The sequence below is a fragment of the Drosophila bipectinata genome, chromosome 3R, assembly GCF_030179905.1.
Source record: "Drosophila bipectinata strain 14024-0381.07 chromosome 3R, DbipHiC1v2, whole genome shotgun sequence".
Taxonomy (NCBI): Eukaryota; Metazoa; Arthropoda; class Insecta; order Diptera; family Drosophilidae; genus Drosophila; species Drosophila bipectinata.
In genome coordinates, this window is record NC_091739.1 from 25,174,178 (window position 1) to 25,196,366 (window position 22,189).

The 22,189-nt window shown below is 43.4% G+C and overlaps 8 protein-coding genes across 9 annotated transcripts; 4 read left to right on the forward strand and 4 right to left on the reverse strand.

Annotated features, from left to right (window-relative positions):
• Nucleotides 1-10: 10 nt before the first annotated feature.
• LOC108121858 (uncharacterized) lies at nucleotides 11-2,316 on the reverse strand. Its single transcript, XM_017236159.3, has 5 exons — nucleotides 2,130-2,316; nucleotides 1,282-2,073; nucleotides 1,032-1,220; nucleotides 733-973; nucleotides 11-674 (listed from the first exon to the last, which is right to left on the reverse strand). Exons 2-5 carry the CDS (start codon nucleotides 1,500-1,502, stop codon nucleotides 534-536), a joined length of 792 nt encoding a protein of 263 aa, XP_017091648.2. The 5' UTR covers nucleotides 1,503-2,073; nucleotides 2,130-2,316; the 3' UTR covers nucleotides 11-533.
• A 129-nt stretch (nucleotides 2,317-2,445) lies between these two features.
• On the forward strand, nucleotides 2,446-4,381 carry Art3 (arginine methyltransferase 3). Its single transcript, XM_043211910.2, has 3 exons — nucleotides 2,446-2,615; nucleotides 2,671-3,517; nucleotides 3,569-4,381. Exons 1-3 carry the CDS (start codon nucleotides 2,594-2,596, stop codon nucleotides 4,260-4,262), a joined length of 1,563 nt encoding a protein of 520 aa, XP_043067845.2. The 5' UTR covers nucleotides 2,446-2,593; the 3' UTR covers nucleotides 4,263-4,381.
• A 100-nt stretch (nucleotides 4,382-4,481) lies between these two features.
• On the reverse strand, nucleotides 4,482-6,356 carry Caf1-55 (chromatin assembly factor 1 p55 subunit). The gene is made up of 3 exons (XM_017236802.3): nucleotides 6,039-6,356; nucleotides 5,415-5,975; nucleotides 4,482-5,335 (listed from the first exon to the last, which is right to left on the reverse strand). The coding sequence occupies exons 1-3, from the start codon at nucleotides 6,058-6,060 to the stop codon at nucleotides 4,626-4,628; spliced, it is 1,293 nt and encodes a 430-aa protein (XP_017092291.1). The 5' UTR covers nucleotides 6,061-6,356; the 3' UTR covers nucleotides 4,482-4,625.
• Nucleotides 6,357-6,833: 477 nt separating this feature from the next.
• On the forward strand, nucleotides 6,834-8,716 carry LOC108121827 (uncharacterized). Of its 2 annotated transcripts, XM_070282041.1 has the most exons (3): nucleotides 6,834-7,050; nucleotides 7,117-7,475; nucleotides 7,698-8,716. In XM_070282041.1, the coding sequence occupies exons 2-3, from the start codon at nucleotides 7,300-7,302 to the stop codon at nucleotides 8,650-8,652; spliced, it is 1,131 nt and encodes a 376-aa protein (XP_070138142.1). In that variant the 5' UTR covers nucleotides 6,834-7,050; nucleotides 7,117-7,299; the 3' UTR covers nucleotides 8,653-8,716. The 2 variants fall into 2 exon arrangements, with proteins under 2 accessions (XP_070138142.1, XP_043067907.1); XM_043211972.2 differs by having other exon boundaries at nucleotides 6,834-7,475.
• Nucleotides 8,717-8,839: 123 nt separating this feature from the next.
• On the forward strand, nucleotides 8,840-9,831 carry Polr2G (DNA-directed RNA polymerase II subunit Rpb7). Its single transcript, XM_017236289.3, has 4 exons — nucleotides 8,840-9,043; nucleotides 9,106-9,426; nucleotides 9,483-9,620; nucleotides 9,691-9,831. Exons 1-4 carry the CDS (start codon nucleotides 8,972-8,974, stop codon nucleotides 9,739-9,741), a joined length of 582 nt encoding a protein of 193 aa, XP_017091778.2. The 5' UTR covers nucleotides 8,840-8,971; the 3' UTR covers nucleotides 9,742-9,831.
• Nucleotides 9,783-12,914, reverse strand: LOC108121936 (small G protein signaling modulator 3 homolog). Its single transcript, XM_017236282.3, has 3 exons — nucleotides 12,660-12,914; nucleotides 12,061-12,583; nucleotides 9,783-11,999 (listed from the first exon to the last, which is right to left on the reverse strand). Exons 1-3 carry the CDS (start codon nucleotides 12,723-12,725, stop codon nucleotides 10,174-10,176), a joined length of 2,415 nt encoding a protein of 804 aa, XP_017091771.1. The 5' UTR covers nucleotides 12,726-12,914; the 3' UTR covers nucleotides 9,783-10,173.
• Nucleotides 12,915-13,235: 321 nt separating this feature from the next.
• Nucleotides 13,236-17,379, forward strand: SIDL (SIDL trafficking protein particle complex subunit 10). The gene is made up of 6 exons (XM_043211962.2): nucleotides 13,236-13,363; nucleotides 13,420-13,643; nucleotides 13,697-15,697; nucleotides 15,755-16,369; nucleotides 16,425-16,767; nucleotides 17,077-17,379. Exons 1-6 carry the CDS (start codon nucleotides 13,339-13,341, stop codon nucleotides 17,304-17,306), a joined length of 3,438 nt encoding a protein of 1,145 aa, XP_043067897.1. The 5' UTR covers nucleotides 13,236-13,338; the 3' UTR covers nucleotides 17,307-17,379.
• LOC108121938 (thialysine N-epsilon-acetyltransferase) lies at nucleotides 17,321-21,082 on the reverse strand. Its single transcript, XM_017236286.3, has 5 exons — nucleotides 20,615-21,082; nucleotides 18,106-18,323; nucleotides 18,004-18,055; nucleotides 17,865-17,940; nucleotides 17,321-17,738 (listed from the first exon to the last, which is right to left on the reverse strand). Exons 2-5 carry the CDS (start codon nucleotides 18,178-18,180, stop codon nucleotides 17,417-17,419), a joined length of 525 nt encoding a protein of 174 aa, XP_017091775.2. The 5' UTR covers nucleotides 18,181-18,323; nucleotides 20,615-21,082; the 3' UTR covers nucleotides 17,321-17,416.
• Nucleotides 21,083-22,189: the final 1,107 nt, after the last annotated feature.

A 22,189-nucleotide genomic window follows, 5' to 3' on the forward strand; every position in this document is an offset into this window, starting at 1 on the left:
TTATACGAAACTCTATTAGTTTATTGTTACTGGGCTATTTTGGGCACAATTTTTGGCAGATGTTGCGTATTTCTTATCGCAGGGGAAACTCTTAATTAGCTTTTATTTTCTACATTCATTCAACAGCTTCGTTCTTTTCAGATACCGCTTTGGGACATTTTTGACTCCCTGAAAGTCTGAAAGTTTGCCACCTTCGTTTTATTGGTAAAACTGGCCATAAATCAATAAACCACCATAAAAATAACTCTTATCACGACCCCTCAGCGATTATTCGGTATTCGAAAGTAGCCAAAACATTGTTGATTACGGCTATCGGGAATACCGAAGCTGATAAGTGAGCGGATTTAAATGCAAATGGGCTTTTGATAGCTGTTCGGCTAGTTGAACTAAGCTTATCTGTGGTGAAAGAGACTAAAACGTCAAACGGTCCATAAATCTTGTAGTTAAAGTTAGCTCCCTTTACCATCTTCAATCTAGGCTGTATTTTTGCATCTTAGACTATATATCTAAATCTAAAGAATTCCTTTTCAGTCTTATTTTCTTGAGCTAGCTTCGGGCTTGCAATCCGGTTCCACGCCATCGAATATCGGAGTACTTTCCTCTCCTTCGCCACCTCCAGTTATTATCCCGATGATATCCGTCAGCGAGAACTGACCCAAAAAGTTGTTAATAGCCTGAGGAGATTTGAAGAGTTATAGATCACACATTTTTAAAATGTTTAGGATTACCCACCGTTTGAACTTTGTCAATGACTGTGCCCTGTCCATAGTCCCAAATGTCGCCGAGCAGTTCCACACCCATTTCGTTCACCAGGGCATGGATAAAATCATTGACACGCTCCTCCTCCAGCAACTTATCAAAATGGATCTTAAGATCTCCCAAGTGCAGTTGGATATCCAGCGATCGAATTCTTATGGGAGATATATTGCTTACAATAAAGGTGATGAGAACAGAAAAGTCCTTGATGGAGGCTCTGGAAAAAAGATGCTAAGACATAGGCTCTTTTGCTTCTCTTATGTAACAAGACTTACTCGGCATCTCCATCGCCTGCCAGATTCAGGATGTACGCCAGAGATCCCTTGGCCGTGTATGTGGAGTTTAAATAAGCCAGGGGTAGAGTGACATTGATAGTGCTTGTTCTAAGCAGTCGCAGGGTGAGTGCGGGAACCTCAAAGTCGGAAAGGCCATGCAATTGGAAGTTGTCGATGGAACCAGTAAAGCTATAAAAAATAAAATTTTGTATTACTCTAAAAATCTATTTAAATTAAAATTTCGACCTACTCGACGAGATATTTTCCATCCGCAGCCGCCTCGGCGTGTTTAATCTCGAGAGGATCTAATGCCGGCAGCCCCAGATTAGGAATGGGATGGCACATGCGCTTCTTGAATTCATCCAGGAAGTTAAGGATCGTAGTTTCGTACAGGCAGGTTGCAGGTGCCAGGCACGCGCAGAGAATAAAAACGGCCAAAGAGACCTGGCAAATTAAGTGTTCCTGGCGCATGTCTCTTGATCCGCTGGGCTTCAAGTTAAAGTGGCAACTGACTACCTACCGGACTGCTCCCCGGATTTTGTTGGCCTGCTCAAGTGGATCCGATACGATTCGAGCCGATCCCATTGTGTTTGTCAAGATACGACGTCAAGTTTATTTCAACATTTATTCCCAAATACTTATCTTCTCTAATCGCGAACGGGGCCCGATCGACAGAGATTAACGGGTCGGTTACCGTGCATCATTGAGCCATTTTTTTTGTAGTACAAATCCTAATCTCTTTCGGGTTTTATTATTAACTATCTCTTAGGTCCTTCAACTGCACCAGCAACGAACTTCCTGTTGCAACCCATAGCTCCACTTCCTTTGCAAGATTGCGCCCTGGATTTCGTCTTAAACTGTTCAAGAGGAGCAACTGGAAGAATTGAAAGCCCTCTTCCAAATGTTAGATTATCACTTCGTCCTTCCAGGTAACCTTGGTAGTAAGGTAACCTGAGGTGCACAATCCTCAGAAATCGGTATCTAACGGTATCCAGAATATCCAATTTCGGGAAACTGTCTTGCATTGGAAGTTGTTAACAGACTTCAAAATAAAATTATATTATGTATAAATTAAACTAATTCCTAATTAATACTTACACTATCTAGTGGATATTTTATTTAATTTATTTTTTTGAAATGTCAAAAACAACTTCAGAGCCGGCAAAAATGTACCTAACGCCTTACGGAAATCAAGAAAATACTAGCCACATGTGTCTTCAAACGAACGGCACTCTATATACCCTAAAATTAAAAATGTTTATATCCGTAGTGTATATTTAAATACTGATTAAAAATATTTATTTAAAATAAGATGCATTTTTTCTTATTCAATAATTAAATAATTTTCTATGGAAAAAAAAAGAAGCACCCTGTATGAGTATTTTTTTATATATCATACGCGTTAGGTGATTTTCCCTTCAAATTTCGCACGTGCTGGCGCCGCCGACTAATATTTTGCAATTTGTTTAACTTTTTTGACAAGAACATTATAAAAATATTGAGCAGGACTCAAGCTATAACAGACAAGCAAATAATCAACCCCTATATTATCAGAAATAACCATGAAAGATACTAAAATTAATGGTAAATATTCAAGTAAATAGTTGAAGTTCAATAAATAAACAAATTGTACCACCAGACATCACAAATAATAAGAATGAGGCTCCCAAGGATTCTGAAGCGGCGCAGGCAGGTGATAGCTCCGAAGAAGAGGATTACGAAGACATTGATGAAGACGACGACGATGATGAGCAAATGGATGAGGGAGAGGAGCCCACCACATGTCTTTTTTGCGAGGAGGTCTTTCCATTAATAGCCACTGCCATCGATCACCTCGATGCGCGGCACAAAGTGAACCTGTCTCAGCTTCAAAAGAAGTTCCACATGGATCAGTATTCCTTCATCAAGCTCGTAAACTGCATAAGGGCCAACAAGATTAGTGCTGAAACTTTACTATCGACTGAACAGACCTTTTGGGAAGATGAGAAGTATCTAAAGCCAAAGGAGTACGAGCCATGGCTTTGCTATGACTACGATGTGCTTAAGACAGACGGCGCTGAGGCTCAACCATCGGTGGCCGAACTTCTCCAGCAAATCGCCGAACAATCCAAACTTCTGCAACAAGCAAACGAGGATATGGAGCGTATGCGTAGCGACTACAAGGAACTGCTGCAGAAGGTTCATGAGGGAAAAGATTCCAAGTCATCTGGCGAAATAGTGCCGCGAAATAATCCAAACTTTGACAAGGAGTACTTCAATAGTTATTCGCATTTCGGAATACACCACGAGATGTTGAGTGACAAGGTACGGACCAGTACGTATCGCTCGGCTCTTTTGGAGAACAAGTCTGTGGTGAGCGGCAAGGCAGTACTAGACGTCGGCTGTGGTACGGGAATCCTGTCTATTTTTGCCTCCCAGGCGGGTGCTGCACGGGTGGTGGGAATTGACAACTCGGACATTGTTTATACTGCGATGGACATTGTTAGGTAAAATCTTTCTTTTTAATAGCAAATCCCAATTAAAAATCATATTTACAGAAAAAACAAGGTGCAGAATGTGCAACTAGTGAAGGGCCGGTTGGAGGACACTGATCTTCCAGAGGCCAAGTACGACATCATCATCTCCGAATGGATGGGTTACTTTTTGCTGTACGAGTCTATGTTGGACAGCATTATCTACGCCCGCGAACATCACCTTAACCCCAATGGCGTGATCCTACCCAGCCGTTGCACTCTTAGCATTTTGGGCTACGGCAACGACACCTTGTACGCCGAGCAGGTTGAATTTTGGTCAGATGTGTACAATGTAAACATGGTTGATCTGCAAAAGAAGTCCATTGAAGAGCCGCTCATGGAGGTGGTGGATGCCCAGTTTATGCTCACAGAACCAGAACAGATAGCTAACTTTGACATGATGACTGTCGACTTGAATTATCCCAATTTTACTCACCATTTTAATTTAAAAGTAACCAAATCCGACCGTCTCACAGCCTTTGTGGGCTATTTTGACACCTTCTTCGACATGCCCGCTGCAGTTATGTTTAGCACATCGCCCACTGAGACCCCGACACATTGGAAGCAAACCATCTTTTTCTTAGAACACCCGAAGGACGTGAAAGAAGGTGAAGTTATCAGTGGGAAGATTGTCTCACGGAGGCACAAGGAGGACATAAGAGCACTCAATGTAGAGATAGAGGTGTTTGGAAGAAAACAAAAGTACATGGTGGTCTGATGAGACTCTTGATCCACAGACTCGAGTCAACTACTACTTTTAATTCTATTATTTTTAGAATGTAAAATATTTTTATCTTCAGGCAATGCTTCAAAATAAAACTAAATCTTTTATCAAAATTTCTCGTTTTTAAATACTTATAAATTATTCCACTCCCCCATTTAAAATATTCGTTTTGATTATGAGTTTTTTTTAAATCATTTTTAATTAAAGATTCGTAGATCATGCGCTGCTGACAAGTAGAACTTAATTACTTTTTAAAATTATGCTTTATTATATAAATTAATATGTGTGTCCATTGTCGGACGCGGCCAAAACAGAATCGATTCAAGGTTGTACGAATTTTTTGAGTTTGCGGTGTTGTTAAGCTGTGTTGGTTTCCAACTCAGAGGCAGGGATCTCGGGCTCCTCGTCGTTGTAAACATTCTCGGCCATTTGCCACACCTGCATAATATTATCCTCAGAGACCGAGCAAATGATCCAGGGCTCGTTGGGGTTCCATGAGAAGTCGCTGATTTTGGCCGTGTGGCCGCCGTGAATGAAGAGCAGCTCTGGCGGTCCGTCTTCGGCGTCCTCTGAGCTCTGCTCTTCTCCGATCTTGGACAAATCCCAGACATGTAGCCGGCGATCGGTGCCCGAGGAAGCGAGGATTGTCTCGTTATGCGGCGACCATTGCACTTGGAAAATTTCGTCCTTGTGCGACTCGAAGGAATGTAGTTTTAGTTTCAGGTTGCGCAGATCCCACAATGCAACAGTTTTGTCAGCAGACCCGGTGGCCAAAATGAACTCTGAGTAGGGGTTGAAGCTCAGACAGTTGACCTCGGCTGTGTGTGCGTCCACCGTGTGCGAGGGCTTTGAGGTGTTATTGTTGCGAGTATCCCAGATCATCAGCTTCTGATCGTCGGCAACGGAGCCGAAAAGCGACTCATGCAATAAATGCCAGGCGACATCCTCGACAACAGCGGTGTGTCCCGTAAATATATTCTTGGCATCAATAACCCGATGCTCCTTAGGAGTAGCGTTAATGTCCCACAAGCATATGGTGTGATCATCAGAGGCCGACAGCAAGTAGCCTGCCAAACGAAATAGTAAAAAGAAGAGATTTTTTATTTAGAAATTAATTTCTTGCTATTGATGAGTTTTTTTTCTTACCGTTGAGGTTGGGGTTCCACGAAAGACCATAGCCCTCCTTCTGGTGACCACGCAATCGCAAATCTGGCTGGCATTCGCCTGAAGGTTCCGGCTTGCTCGGATGCTTCGTGTAGTCAAAGACAAGAACGTCGCTTGAAGGAGTCTTGGTAGCAATGACGCATGCGTTCTGGGGCATGTAACGCGCCCTGTTGACCTCCCCCTCGTGGTTGATCTTGATTTCGATCTCGATTTTGCCACAGACGGAACCAAAACCGCCAAACTCGCCCTTCTCGTTGTCATAGTGCGATCCATCAAACTGGGCGTCTTCACTGGGAAGCTGGACGCTAGCGATGAGCAAATGGTTTTGCTCGTCGGATGTGTGAGTGCCCAGGATGAGGCGGTGAACCGAGTAGTCTTTGCCATCCTGCTTGGTTACATCGGGCAGCCACTGTGCTGTCAGGGAGGGCCATTCAAGGGCGTGGGTCATCACCAAATCGTAGAGAAAGGGCGTGTTCTTTTTCCATATCTTGTATTCCTCGTTGATCACGCGCTCCTCGACGGCATCGTCGAAGGATTCCGCAGCTTTTATAGGAAGAAGCACACCAAATTAGATACTAAAGTTAATTTAATCATCTGAGGACTTACCATTATCACTTCGATCCACCATGATGATTAGCTGTTAGCGGCCCAAAAATTCCGCGTCACAAAATCCGGCTGCCAAAATTCGGGCGCCAAAACAACAAAGCCGGAGCGGCAAAACGCGTGCACAGACTTTCGGCTAAAACTATAGAAGTCCGCTGGGGAAACTACGTTTGGTGCTGCTTTACGGCGAGAAAACCCGGCAGCAATTAAATTAATTATTTTCAGCGCACACACACTTCAAGCACGCTGATGATCGGAATACGGAATATGCAAAATGGCAATTTTCCTCTTTTCTTTTTGCGCGTCGGCTTAGAGGTGGTTGAGTGGCGATGCTTTTTAATTTATCGATATATAAGTAATTTTTCAACACTTTAGGTCGAGTCTGTTCCGTTCCACTTCCACGTTCCGATGGTTTTTTTATTTAAGTTTTATTAAACATACATATTGTATATATATATTTTCATCCTCGGATATAAATTTGATTTCTTTTTGCGTCAATCGTTGCTACATTTCAAAATGACCGTAATTATTTCGATACCCATCCGAGTACCATTTTGCGCCAAAATTTGAATTCCGATACATGTTCTTTAGGTTTTGACCCACACTAAATTCTAAAATTTAGCAGCACTGTTAGCGACAAAAATATTTATAATTAGGTCAAAAAGTTAATATTTCTAAATTAAACAAAGAAATTAGAACTGAAATAATGAAAATCCATCATAAAGTAGAGGCCCAGTGGCATATCATAAATTTTATGGCGAGGTTGCCAGTTCTTCCATTTCAAGAATTGATTGCATAAAGAGGGCGCCGTATAAACGCTGTGATTGTTTATTATCTAAAAATTTAAAGCTAGTTCTCGCGCCAATGAACAGCTTAATATCACCATAGCTGCCCCGAAGTCGCAGTTGCTTCTCAGCTATAGTTTTTCAGTGGCAGTCGCGAGCCGACATGCAACCGTCATGGATAAACATTGATGAACATAGTCGTGGATTTGCACACAAAGCCGAGCTTTTGAGTATTTGCAAAATAGTTTAACAACTCGTAATTGAACCTACAACTTGACTTTTGATGGATTGAACAGCTCATCCCCGGCTCTGAAAAGCGTGAAGACAAGTTTACAAGTGTAAAGTGGAATGAGGAGCGGGAGCGGTACACCGGCCCCACACGAAAACTTTCTCTTCATCGAATTGTTTGGTCTTCGCTTCTTTCACTTGTGAAATCTATGTGAGCGCGCTGCGTGGTCTTTTCAGAGGCCAGTGGGAAAATGCATACCGCCAAAGAAGGGCAAAAGGCCCTCAAGGCCGACGACGAAGTAGAGGACTGCAGGTTTTCGGACCCGGATCAGTACCTGGAACACCTTCTGAACGATGGAAGCCAGGAGGGGGACAGTGGAGCCGCATTGGAGTTGCCGTCATGGTACGATGAGCAGCTGTTCATGCGGTGAGTTACGTGACCAATTGATGAGTATAGCTATTTGCAATCATACAATGGCAATTAATATGAGTAATATATGTATACTAAGATCTAATTGCTAATATAACTTTATATAATAAACCTCAAAACCTCATCTAAAAATATTTTTAAATTTTATGATTGATTTCAATCCTTCCATTTAAATTTTTGAGATTTAATAATAAACCCTTAATTTCTTCTCTTTGGCAGGGGTCAGAAGTATTTCCAAGTTTATCGCTTTGTGATGAATGCAGGAATGCTAGCCGGACTAATTGGTGTACTAGCCGTTCCCTCGATTCTGAAAGTGCTCTCGTGCACGCGCCAATCCTCGACTGCATTTACGGCCTACCGGCGATACGTGCGCACTATTTTTCATACCCAAACTTGGTACAACAATAATATATCAGATCGAGGGAGCAAGTTTTGGACCAGTATTGCTGCTGTTCGCCAGGCGCACTCGCGATCCAGCAAGGCCTGTGCCCGTCAAGGAGCAGGGCAGATCACCCAAAAGGATCTGGCGCTGACACAGTTTGGGTTCATTGGATTCATTACCATGGGTGCACACCGGATTCAGCTGTATGATAAGGATTTTTTGGAAGCCACCACGCACATGTGGCGGGTCCTAGGATTTTTGCTGGGGATCAAGAATGAGTACAATATTTGTGGTAGAAACTGGGAGGAATCAAAGCTCCGATTGGACATCGTCATGCGAAAAGTTTATGAACCCGCTTTGGAAAAGACTGGAGAGGATTTCCGCCGCATGACGGAGGCCTTAATTAACGGTTTGTGGCATGTGAATACCATGCTGTCGGTGGATGCCCAGATATTCTTCACCAAGCGGCTGGCCTGCGTCAAAGGATTCGAGTACTACAGATTTGATCATGAAAACGGAGTGAAGCGGGACCCCAACCAGAAACTGCACTACTACGATATGGGCTGGTGGGATCGGTTTATTGTGACCTATGGGCTCTTTTTAGTCACCTATCTGCATAAGTATGCCATTGTGCGGTGGTATCTAAACTTTCGCGTTTGGCTCGTGGATGTTTTTACTTATTACTTGCCCTATATTGCCATTTGGAAGTTTGGAATCAAATCGGCTTACGTGCGGATTTTCCGGGAGGGGGGCGAAGCCCATGATTTTGTTACGAGTCATAAATATGATTAGATATTGTTTTTAGATGTTCTTTCCCGAATAAATAAGTTAAAACGTTATTTGCCATTAAGATAAATTGTCTTTTACTGAAAAAAGTTTGCTTATGTTTTTGAAATAAAAATTCATCAAAATTCATTACATTGGATTTCAAAAAGAGTTATGTAACCCGGCTAATATTTTATTTTCCATGCTTAAACTTAGTTGGCGGCAAGATTTAAAACTTGAATAAAAATAGCATTGCCATTCTTTGGTTTGTTGGGCGCTTTGCTTCTTCCCCACATGAGGGCGCTGCTGTGTGGTGTTTCTTCGGCGGTTTTGGCCACACTGTTTTATGAGCATCGTTCCGGTGCCGTCTGTTTATTTTATTTGGCAACAAAAATCTGATTCTACAATGTTTTACCACGTTAGTTGGATAATTTCAATCATTTAATCACTGAAACAGCTAGTAACTATCTCTTTTCGTAGATATCCCTGGAACATGAGATCCTGCTGCACCCACGCTACTTCGGTCCACAACTTCTGGAAACGGTGAAGCAGAAACTATACTCTGAGGTGGAGGGCACCTGCACAGGCAAGTACGGATTTGTGATTGCCGTTACGACGATAGACCAGATCGGATCCGGCGTTATCCAACCGGGTCAGGGCTTCGTCGTCTACCCTGTCAAATACAAGGCCATCGTTTTCCGGCCCTTCAAGGGAGAGGTGTTGGACGCTGTGGTCAAGCAGATTAACAAGGTGGGCATGTTCGCCGAGATCGGTCCCTTGTCCTGCTTCATTTCTCATCATGTGAGTGATAACCTTATGAGTGTAGTAACCATGAACTAATTGTAATCCCTTCCAAGTCTATTCCCGCTGACATGCAATTCTGCCCGAACGGCAATCCCCCTTGCTACAAAAGTAAAGACGAGGACGTGGTCATTTCTGGAGAGGATAAAATACGACTCAAGATTGTAGGAACACGTGTGGATGCTACTGGAATTGTAAGTCTAAAAGGATTTGATTGCTGGCTTTAGATATTCCCGCTAAAATATAAATTTTTCTTCCATTTAGTTCGCCATTGGCACTTTAATGGATGACTACCTGGGTCTTGTGTGTAACTAAAATCCATCCCCTGCTACAATTACGACCATTTTTGTATACAATTTAAATATATATATTAAACTTTAATGAAATGCATTTAAAGAGTTAAACATCTATGTGTATATAGTAATAAATATGTATGTACTTTATAAGATTTGATTTGTATTTAAAGGTACGTTACATTTGTAATTTAGTGGTAGTTGGTGTATGTTGTCGAGGCTTTATATAGTAATGGATGGACATTAAGTAAACAAACTCCCGTAAAGACAGATATAGCTAAAGATTGTAATGATACATAGTAAAGCACTTAATTTAGGTGTACAACTGAGGAGTACTTAAGAAGCGAAAGCTAGCTGCTACTAAATTCAAAAGATTGCGATTGCACATGGAAATAATGAGAAACGAGATTGAATACGCGATTTGGAATTCTATACAAAAAGCGCGCCACAGGGCTCACAGATCCCACGAGAAAAGATGGTGCTTCACCAGCATGTCCCGCACTCCGTCTTTGAGCGGCTGTGATTCCTTGCCACGCTTTGGGGGTAGCTCCCAGTCAGGATTCAGGTTGAAGGCGAACTGCGATAGAATGCGAAGCTCGCATTTGATCTGCACCCAGCCTGGAGAGTCAATGAAACTCCAGGTGTGGTACCACTTTTGCACTACTTCTTGGCACGCGCATAGCACTTCAAGCCACAGGTGAAGAACTTGTTCGTTTAGTCCCAAACAGATGAGCGAGCGTAACTTGACGTCCATCTGGGCATGAGCGTCGTCGTGCGTTTGATTTATAGCCTGGACGCAACGGTAAAGAAGCTCCTCTGGTGTCAGCACCTTTCCATCCTCATCCAGGCGGTACGTTTTGCACAAAACCAAGCGACTGTAAACGGATTCGAAATCTTTTTCCACTTCCCGCGTGGCAGCCTCCTCAATATAGAGCCATGGGTGGATAGGTCCACCCAGAAATGTGGGTCTTTTCATGCCGTGTTCCAAAAAGGCCTTAATTGCAGGTGCCAGGGTGCCTCTCACCAGATCTGTGACAGTCTCCGATATGGCATCATCCCCAGCCGATGTGTACAGTTTGCTCCGTTCGTCCAGCAGTTCAACGAATTTGGCTGGAAACCAGCCTCGGAGCCCGTTTAACTCGCCAACCCAGCAGTGTTCGTCCTTCTGGCTGATGATTGTAATGATGTCGTTCCGCCGGAAGCCCAATTCATCGTCGTCGTGGCGTTCGAAGTCATGCAGGGCTTTGGCCCGCCGCTTTCGCGTTCTCGCCACGTTGATGAAGTTCTCATGGTCCTTGGCGTGGGACTCGCTGCTGTAGTTGGCCGTTAGCTGGATATGCCCAGCCAGCTTAGGCTCGATGGTGATAAAATGTCGACCCACTTTGAGGATAGCTTCGCGTAAATCAACCAGAATCTCCGTTTGACGAATGTTCTTGTTTTTCAGCTGATCAGCTTCGCTGCCATCGCCTCGAAACAGGAACGCCTCTAGAATGGACTTGCTCTTGCGGACTTGCCTTCGAGCTAACTGTTGCTTTGGAAGATTTGGTGCTGCTTCAGGATTGCCGATCTGGTGGCCTTGGTCCGCCATGAGATATGCCAAATGTCTTCGACGGTGGGTGTCGATTACAGTTTGACTAAGGGAGCCTCCCACGTCTAACGCCTGGCGAAAGAGCACTTCCACATCGGTGACCTCTCCCGGAATGTCGGAAAGGGAGTTGAAGATCTGCGCAGAGTTTTCCAGATGCTTAAGCTCCTGCTCCTTAACTTTAAGCATTCCGAGCGTCAATTGGAAGAGCACAATTGAGCCCTCATAGAAGAACCAATCCCAGATTCGGACCAGGATTTTCATGTGGACGACATTGGCGAAAAGTGTGAGGAACCAGTGAAGAGTGATGAGGGATAGTTCAATGTCGTGCTTCTTTAGCGATTCATCCACGCTGCTCAAGTAGTTGGCAATGAGCGTCTGCATCACTCGCTGGTCCGCCTGGATTCCCAGAAGCGTAGAACTGTAGTAAGAGGCAGGAAGCAGATCCTCAACAATAGTGGCCATCATCCAAAAGGCGTTCTCCTCTTCCATAAACAGTAACAGACAGGCTACGATCACACCAGTGCCCTGGCAATATCCAATGTCAGGAAAAAGCCACGCGATTCCTCTAAGGATGCGACGAAGTCGAGGTATCCCCGTCCCGTTTGGATTGCTGAAGCAGGCGTTAGTGGGCAAGATGCGCAGCAAGTCTTTTTCTATTTGTTTTGAAGTCATGAGCTGGTCATTGCTGGAGGCTGAATAAAAATATGCGATGTAACTTCAGCTTAAGGTGAGTTTAAAACTATATAGTCTTACCCTTTACTATATCCTGGTAGCTGGTCTCGCTTTTTTGTCTCTTGGCCAGCGCACCAGAAAGCCGCATCCACATTTGAGCACGCAACGTGTGTGGGATGCCCTGGCGCACCATGTTGCGCAGCTTTTCGGTGCGTGGGAGCAGTACATCCACGTGCTCCCAGCTCAGCTCGGTTGCTTCTTTGTTGTGTGAGAACTCCAGATGAGCAATCCACTGTAGTCGCTGTTGGGCGTCCTCCACGAAAGGAATGCTTAACAACTTGTTTGAGCTTTGCTCTGGTCCGTCTTCTTCCTCAACGCGGAAGCCAAATTCGTCGAATCGGTACTCGGGCTGGTCGTTGGGGCCGGAGGCCAGCTCTGCCCCTCCACCCAGTTTAGCGAGAATCTCCTGAGGCCACATGGAGGCTGTGAGGGCAGAGAAGGGTCCGCCGGGATTCGGTCGCAGTCCATCGGCGACACTTAGTTCTTCCATCATGGGCGGCAGCTCTCCCAGATCATCTTCCGAGCCCAGGTTCTGAAGTTTGCGCTGTTGGCAGTACCAATGCGGAACGATAAATATTAATTACTCTGATAAGCAATCTTTTCTGATGAATTGACGTTACCGTATGTTCCTCACGGCCCACGTAACCCTCGTGATCTCGGCCGAAGATACTTCTGGCCATGTCCATACTCCCCGCTGTTTGGTTCCCCTAAGCTTCCCAGTCAAGCATTCAGCGAATATATTCTTCCAGTGTATCTTGTGTGTGTGTTAAAAACAAATCTTCAGTTTTCACTCTGCATTGTTTGCAATTGGTATTAACGCTGATTTCACTGTCAGCTGTTTGGTTAGCGATAACGATGGTATTGATTTTTAGTCAGCCCTCAAAACCCATAGGTGGATCAAGGGGGTCCGCTCCTGGAAGACCCTTCAGTAATAATTAAAATTAACACATTGGATTGTTTTTTTTATGAATAAAAGAACATAATTTTCTTTAGTTTAAGCTCGATTAAAGGTATAATCTCCACCAAACAAAACCCTACGCCCATGTTCAGGGCTACTAAAACAGCACCTGTTGATTAAAAAGACAGAGCATATAGTTTCTTAATTTCATTAAGTAAAGGGAAAATAATTAAGTAAGATTAACAAAATGTGTTTTGAAAAATTATCTTAAAAGTTATATTATTAATAAGCCGATAACGATAACAGATAAAAAATAGATAAATCGATTGGTATACAAAAATCAGCTGTTTGGTGGGGAGGGTTTTCTTTACCCGATGCAATAAACAAAAAACACAAAAACAATGCAGATAAAGCCTATAATTACATGTAAGTTGTGATAGATTTGACGCCAATATTCTAAGAAAATTATATATTTTCAACAGACTCCGGCTCATGCCCCCTTTTTCGCTCGCTGGAGTCGCAAATTCTGAACGCCATTCCCCTGGACACTTGTGAGTGGAGACGAACTTTCCAACGGCCCACAAAACATGTTCGCTTAGAGGCCCAGACTCAGCAGTTTAATGTGTCCTCCCTGGAGAAGTACAAATCCGGAGAATGGAGCATCTTGGAGCATCCAATACTGCACATCTTTGTCACGGAGTGCAATGTGAGTTGGCAAATGGCCACAGAACCATCTCTAATGTCATGTATTTGCTTTAGGATGTGGACACCTACAAGGCTACCATCAAGGAGGAGATTGACACCTGGCTGAAGTTATTAAACAGCTATGGTGTTACAGACTGGATGATTCTGTTGGTGGAGACACTGGACATGCGCAAGACAAAAAACTTCATGCCACGCACAACGGTGCTGGACAAGATTCGCTTAGACTTTGGTAGCAAGAACGACGATCGCTGCATCTCCGTGCTAAACCCAGCCAAGTTTGAGCAAAAGTCCACAGAATCTTTTCGCTGCCTGGTGCAGAGGATTCGCTTTCTAATGCTTACTAGCTACAACCGAAATATTGTCAAATATGAAGAGCTTATCCGTAGCAAGCGCGAGAAGCGGAATCATGATGGCTGGGACTTCCGACAGTACTTCTTCATGCAGGAGGATCTGGCGCTAATTTTTGAGAAGTTAGAGCTGCCCACTGAGGCTTTAATTCAATACGATGAACTAGATGCCATGTTCTCGCAATTCGTCACACACACGGGATTGAACGAAAAGCAACAGTGGCTGAATTACTTTAGGAAGCCCTTGGACTCTTTTCACGGCATTTGTCTAACCCGACCCGATAAGTTTGAGATGCGGGCAAAGATTCGAGATGAAGGAGTCTCACTATTGGAATTCCGAAACTACCTGTTTGAGCGACAAGCCTATCTGTTACTAACTTGCAATGATATTCCGGAGATAGCTAAGCGTCTTCTCAACTTCCTTTTCTCCACATTACGCGAAGTGGAGTTCATTAAGCTGGAGTGCCAGGAGGGAGCACTGTGCTGTTGGGAATTCGTTTGTGCTCTAGAGGTCCTCCAACTATGTGAACAGGCAATGGAGCCCAATGAAGTTACATGTTTTCAGCATTGTGCTCCTATTTGGAATTTAGCCAAGGACAAGTTGTATGAACTGGGCAAGCTATGTGGCTTGCTGCCAGGTTGTACACCCACATCCGAGCAGTTGCACATTGTAGTTCAACTGTCCTCTGGAATAGGAGATGCTCCGCCAGAACAGCAACAGTTTCTGCAGGCCACTCCACAGCTACGCGAACGTTCCCCAAACCGCAAGCCTAAGAAGTCGGCGGCGCAACAGCTCAAGGAAGCCCTTGGCTCTAATCAAGCCTTCCAGAAGCTTTACCTTGAATTAGCCGAATTGGCCATCAGTACGTACAAGCATGTGGCTCGTCTGCGATCCGCTAGATTGGTGGGCTTGGACTTGGGAAAGTTTTATTGCGCCCTAAATGAACCGCACAAGGCGGTGGGATTCTTCACTGATCTCCTCAGGGAACTGAAGGCGGAGAATTGGCATTCACTCAGTTCTCAGACACTATTGGAGCTTGCCAACTGTTACCGCAAGATGGGCGACTCCATGGCCTACACCAAGACTTGCAGTTCCATTTCTTGTTGTGTCGAGCTGGAGACACTGGTTCGAACTTTCTACTTTGATGAGTTCCTTAAATCTCTAAAGACTCTGAAAACCACGCTTTCTGCTCAGCCGTCCATGGAAAATGCCAATTTTTGTGTTCTGGAAGATCACTTTCGCATCGTTGACATTGAGGTTGCCAACCAGAAGCCCATTATTCAAGATGACTTCATAGTGGTTCACCTAAAAGTGGATAGCCTTTATCCCCGAGAAATTGTGGCGGAAAACATAAAACTGTGCTACGAGCTGCAGGCGGCTCCCTTGGAAGTGGCTATGGAGAATGTGTCGTTGACTGCTACACCCTCAACAACAAAGGTTAAGGACACAACTGCACGTCTGAAAGTTTCCCTTCAACTGGCCTACAAGCAGGACAATCGGCTTCACTCGGCCTCCGTATCCTGCGATACCCCAAAATCGAAGCAGCCCGTGAGGCGCACCAGCAGCACAAAGCGGAAACTGTCTCCTAGTGTTCAGGCAGATTTTACCAACTTTGTCCAGGCGGAGAACATCGCTCTGCAGCCTGGAGTTAATTTTGTCGAGCTAAAAGCAAAAGCCACTCGGGTTGGTAGCTGGACTTTCAAGCAGGTGGGTATTCACATAAAAACTATTATCGTTTAACGGAAGCATCATTTTCTCGTTCAGCTCTGCGTTAGTATGTCCAGCCTTGAGTTCCTATCGGAGCAATTGCCTTTTGTGCCGCCCTGCTTTGAGATCAGCACAAAGCCAGCCAGTGCGGCATTGGAGTTCAAAACTCTGACAGCGGGCATTGTACAACCCATTAGCTTGAACGTTTCCGGAGGCAGTTTTATTTTTCCACCGGATGCCAAAATAACGCTTCGCTGCTCCAAGAATCTGAGGATGCGTCAAGCCCAAGACCCCGCAAATCTGGATGCCTATAACGACGATTCCACGTTTGAGAGCCAGTTGCAAGTGCCGCTATTACACTTTAAATCGTTCGAGGATCGTAGTATTCCGCTGGAGGTGCTCTCGGATATGCCGGGGCGCAAGGTGTCCAAACACCACGAGCACCACATTTCCCTCACTTGCCCGTGGTCGCGTAGTGAACTGCCCATACCAGTTGATTTCCAGCCCGCCATGGAGGCGACTTGTAGGCTGCACACCTGTGGCACCCAAAAGTTCCTACAAGTGATAATGAAGGGCCTGGATGCTCACCTTCTATTGCAGCAGGCAAAGGTGAAGTGCGATGTGCCCGGTGTGCAGCTGCTTGACTTGAATCCCTCGCCGCAAGATCCAATCGTAAGTAAATAATTTCCTTCAATTGCAAGAACTAATCCTTGATGTCAACTTTTAGGAAATCTACAAATCTCTGACTGTCACATATTTGTACGAAATTCAAGTGGAACCTTTAAAGACCGAGCACGAGTTGCCCATCGTCAAGGTGCACTTTGTAGTCAAATACGCCCCGGTGTCCCAGCCGGATGTCTTGAGGAATTACGGTTGCGCTTTCGATCTTGTGGACTATACCACTCTCTTTAAGCTGCAAGCCCAGCTGGAACCAAATGAACTGTGCCGCCTGCGCACCGTGTGCAACATGAATCTGAAGATCACCAAGGTCCATGAGAATCCTTACACGGATCTGATGTACGAGGTGCTCAATGACCAGAATCTGTGGGCCGTTTGCGGGCGCTCAGCGGGTGAGTTGGTTTTGTTTGAATTACTTTCATTGTCTTTGTTTATTGTTTAATTCTTATTTTTCTACACACACGATTTACTTTTGCATTTTAAGATATGGGTAAGTTCTTTGGTGAAGGACACAAGTAGCACTACACTAGCCTAGAATAGTTTACCAGCATGTTTAACTTATTTCATACTTTCTATTTCTTATTAGAAGCGCTTAACACTCCCAGCTTTGAATCAGAAAACCTTAACCTCATTCAAAATTTGCTAATCGTTTATGTTTGACAGCCTTTAATACGCCTTACTAATTAATTGAAACATTTCAGGTGTTGTCTCCATGAAAGACGTAGACAGTCACTCCATATCGCTGGATGTTATGCCGCTAAGCACCGGATTTTTACCCATGCCTAGCATCCGACTATCTAAGTACACCGCCGGTGGCAAGAGCAAGACCGACGGCCACTCCAAAGTGCATCCTTTTCCGCCCGGACAGGTCTACAACTCCACGAAGAGCATGCAAATCCATGTCATTGCCAGTGTAGCCGGCGATCAGTAAAAACCAAAAGCCAATTTAATTTAAGTGTATATTGTTTAAATATATGGCCTGGGGTCAAGTATTATTTATCAAATATTGTTATATTCCAAAATACAATACTCAAATTAATGTCAAGCTTTTAAAGAGGCCAGATCTTGGGCAAGTTTGGCCAGCTGCTTCTCTTCAACGCGATAGTAGTGCCAGCCCTCCTTGGCAGTCAAGTCCACAGCCCCAAGGCTTTCGTAAAACTTGCGGGCGGGATTCCACTCCAGAACGTTAAACTCCAAACGCGGGCAATTTAGCTCCACGGCTCGGGCGGATACCTCCAGGAATATACGTTTACCAGCGCCGCGTTTTCGGTGCTCTGGTCGGACGTAAATGTCCTCCACGAAAAAGTAGCGACCTTGCCAGGTGGAGTATGCCTTGTAACAGATAGAATACCCAATAGTTTGCCTGGGAATGTTAAAAATGCAAGTGTGAAATTGTCAGAGGATAAATATTTGACAGGCAAATGGATTTTTGTTTGAAATGGCCCTGAGAACACAATTATTTTCCTTATCAGCTATTGGTTTAACTCACTTAGTGGTATTGTCTATGAGGACATAAACTTCACAGTCTTCCTGCTCCCCAGTAAGTCCTGCATCACGCTTGAGAACTAAGTTTTGAAATTTTCATAATTCAGGAAACCTATTGGTATATCTTTGTTTAAAATACTCACCCTCCTCTGTTAGTTGGGGTCCGTTGCTCATTTTTTCAAAGTCAGCAAGTTCCTGCATATTAAATGTTTATATCTTATAAGATATATAATACGTTTCTTTACCTGTATCATTGCTAATACATCTTTTATATCATCCACCTGAGCACGCCGGAAAGTAAATTCATCGCTCTTCGACATAGTTACTGCCTTTTTGTCCACTTAATCAAAACTGAACCTGGCGACTACTATTTTTGAGTAGGTACGGTCTTATCTGGGTGGGGAACTCATAAACACCTCGTATTACTAGGGATGAGCCGTAATCCCGTGACTTAATGCCGTGCCTCCCAAAAATATTTAAGGAATTAGGATTAAAACAATATTACAAGAAACAGATTACAAAATGGGGATTGAGAAATAATATTTGGTTATAAACCTATATAATTACTATTAATTGTAACTAATTACTATATTTTTCACGTGTTATCTTAAAATATACATATATATTTATCTCTTCTTAAAAACTATATCCTTTACTAAAATATTAAATATTTAAAAAAAAAACAAAATTCACGTTCGAAAAAAAATTTGAAGCATATTTTTGGGAGCAAAACGCAAAAAGATTCTTTTACAAGAATTTAATCTTTTTTTCCATTTATGATTATCAACCTGGGGCGAAATTTAGTAGTAATATTTTATAAATATATGTATAGAAAATGAATTGTTGTTAATTAGTGGCACTTTGCTTGGGTTACAGAATTATGGCGTCGCTCTTATCCGTGAAGTGCCCCATACAAATGTTTGTCAAACAGATTTATTGTTTGAGGGAAAGGTTTTCTTAGTAAATATTTTCCTTCGACCGTCCCAATGTGACGCCTCATTGGGGTCTTATCAATATTTTTTGGTTCTCTCACTTTTGATTCATTGTATTGACTTAAATGTTCGGTATATGAGCCCAATAATGTCACAACTTATCTGATAAGTGGAAATCGATTTGTTGTTTCTCTCGTACTACACAGATAGAATCAGAACGTTGCTCGGGCTGGGCTAGATTTTGGGTTGATCTCTCATGAACCTGATTGGTTCTGACCCAGGCACCTTGAATTTGATGGGGCTATCAGTTGCCCCGGGCCCGGGACCCATTAGTAGTGCCTGCAGCTAGTAAATAGAGTCGACCTCTTGCCACACAGCAGACTCAATTTATATATATTTTTTCAATTTTGTTTCCATTTTGTTGTTTTGTACAAATCCCGGCTTATCTCCGCTTCGTCACGATGATGTGGCTATGGATTATGAAAATATAACTCAAATCCATGGGGTATGGGTTTTATATTATTTATGTACAAGTCGAGCGCTAAACGCGACCCGTTCGTAATGGAGCCTGTATTTCAATTTTCATGTGCGAGAATTCCTGCTTGGGTTGGATTCGGGGCAGGATAGCCTTATCTCAAAGGCCTGTTGTTTATAATGTGGGGCTTTTTTTATTTTAATAAATTCCATTTAAACAGCCGAGATTATGTAGAACTCGCTCGGACTCAGCACTATAGCTTCAACAAAATAAACCCAAAGCCCCAGTCGAGCTAAAACGATAAACCGCAGCTTAAGCACAGAGAGAAAATGGAAAGCTACAGTATTTGTAACAATAAAATATTAGAATATTAATGAAAGTCTGTTAAGATATATAAGTTTGGTACTAACATCTATGGTAAATATTTGTGTCTATATATTAATATTATTCTTTAATATTGAAAATAAAAAGAAAGTTTTTGAAGTGCATCCCACTCACTTGGAAATTTTATCTTTTAACCACAATGCATCTTCCGGGCTTCGCAGTAGCTCTTTACGATAAATAACTGTATAGCTATAGCCACTGCCCGCACCCTGGCACCCACACATCCTTATCAGTTGTGGTCCTACAAGAACTCCTCCTTCCCCTATCCGTGACCCGCACCCCGGAGCGACCCCCTTCCAGAGCCTGATCCGCCTTCTCCCTCTCTGTCGGTCTTCTATTGTTTCTAGTAGACGGAGTCGGCTTAAAGTTCTTTTTCGCCAGGTTATTTACCTCCTTATCTCACCAGCATTGTTCCCTTGCTGCTTCTGAATCCGATTCGTTTTTATCAGTATTGCTGTTTGCAATATGTTTGCTCTCTGTTTTTTTTCTGGTTATCAATCCACATGACGTCACGAGAGCCGGCGTTTTAGGTTTCTGAAATATTTTATCTTGGAATTTTTTTCCAAACTTGCTCATTTTAAAATTTGACTTGGCAGACACATGGGCAGGGGTTCCACTTTTTTTTCTTTATTATTTTGGTTTGTTTTTGTTTATATGCTTTATCACTTGCCGAGGGAGTAAGAAAATAGAACGAGATAGATAGTCAAGGTCGAATGAGCTTGGTTATCAATGTTTAGAAGGGTTTAAATCGAATTTTCCTTTTTAATCTTTGATTCATAAGTGTTATAAAGTTTTTACATTCATTACTTCTTTAAAAAAAATATACAAAAATATGATATATTTTATATTAATTTTTACAACTAGTATTAAATGATCATCAATGAAATATGTAGTATGATTATGATTATAAAATGTTTCAAATCTTATCTGAAGATAATACCTATTTAACCTAATTGTTATTACCAATTTATTAAAAGCTTATGCTCTCGAGGGAGCCTTCGTTCTAGTTTCTTTGAGAAGAACTTACAAACTGCCTCCGATAGTGGCAGTTTGTGGATTGGCAATGCTCTCATCGTCTCATCATCAAAACCCGGCCAAACAAGTGGGAGCGTTGATAAGGACACAACCCACTGGTGGGCCATATGACTCGTTAAGTCGGAGAGTTGCCCCGATAAGGATAGTCGCGCGACCAGCGCGTGATGCAAGTTAATCAAATCGGGTTTTGGTATCGCTACCCTCGCCGCCTCTCGCTCTATCTCTGGCGCCGTCCTGTTCGCTCCCGTACAGTGGCAATGGGAGGCGCCGGTGGGGCTGGGTCGTCGGGATCCGGATCCGGTCCCAGACACAGACCCGGCTCAGATAGCCATATCTTGGCGGCGTCCAATCAGCAGCCAAACTACACCAAAGTACACGGCGCGCAATGAGTTCGACGGTTGTTTCTGCCCCTCTGCCGATAATAAGTACAATCGTTACTTTACTTTTGCTGTGTAATTGTTGCTGTTGTTGTGGTTGTTGTTGTTGCGTTTTTGAAAAGGTGATATGAAATGTGCTCTGATAAGTTTTAATCAAGAATATTTTACTCGTATTGCTTTGGGTGGCTCTCTGGGCCGAGTAGCATTTGAAAAGTTGTAGTAGTAGGTCGAAGCGCGGATGCGGGTTCGGTCCGTATCGATACACTCCTGTTTTCCGTCTACCGTTTACCCTGCTACCCGGTAAGATCCCATCCGAGACCTGGTGGGCAGTGCCCGGCGATAATCACAGTGATCTTCCGGTGATGCATTTTTCTGGGCGTGCAACCGAAGAAACCCCTTTCCGAGCTCCGAACAAAAAAAGAAAAAAAATGTTGCGCCGGCGCATGGAAAATCCTTTAAATATGTTTAACCACAAAAACGACGTGAGTCTAACCAACACAAATCGAGCCATGGAAACGGAAATCGAGGCGCCCCGGGAAAGTCCCCCTGCCCCTCGGGAAAGAGTTATAATCCGTCGGCGTGACCTGTGTGACACTTTCATTTGGCGGGTGAACGCCCACTCATAATCCGGTCAGTATCGAAATTGTACGGTATAAGTATGTGAGATCGGATAACCAGATGCCCCTTTCCCTGATGCCCGGGGTTCGGTCATCATCGATGCAAACCACATGTGCCAAACGCCCCTCATAATGAGCGCATCTGAGCTGAGCACGGAATTTGGAAACCGCCCGAAATTCTCCCGAATTAATATTTCTACAAATTTCCGGTCGTTGTGGGAATATTGGCTGGAAATCGAAAAGATTCCGTCTGGTATTCCAAAGATTCCCAATTGGTAAGTTCCCAGAAGCCTACTTTTCTGTCAAATTTGTTTTCGAAAAACTGCGCTTTAAGCTTTGGAATTTCCTGCACTGTCAACAGTATTATAAATTTTAAAATTTATTAAAATTAGCCTAGATTAGCAAAACGATTTAAAAGCAATTAAAACTTGTAAAAAGTCAATTAACAAAGTGGAAGAAAATGAAAAGTCGAAGGAGCTGTTTAATAACAAAAATGGAAACATTGGAAC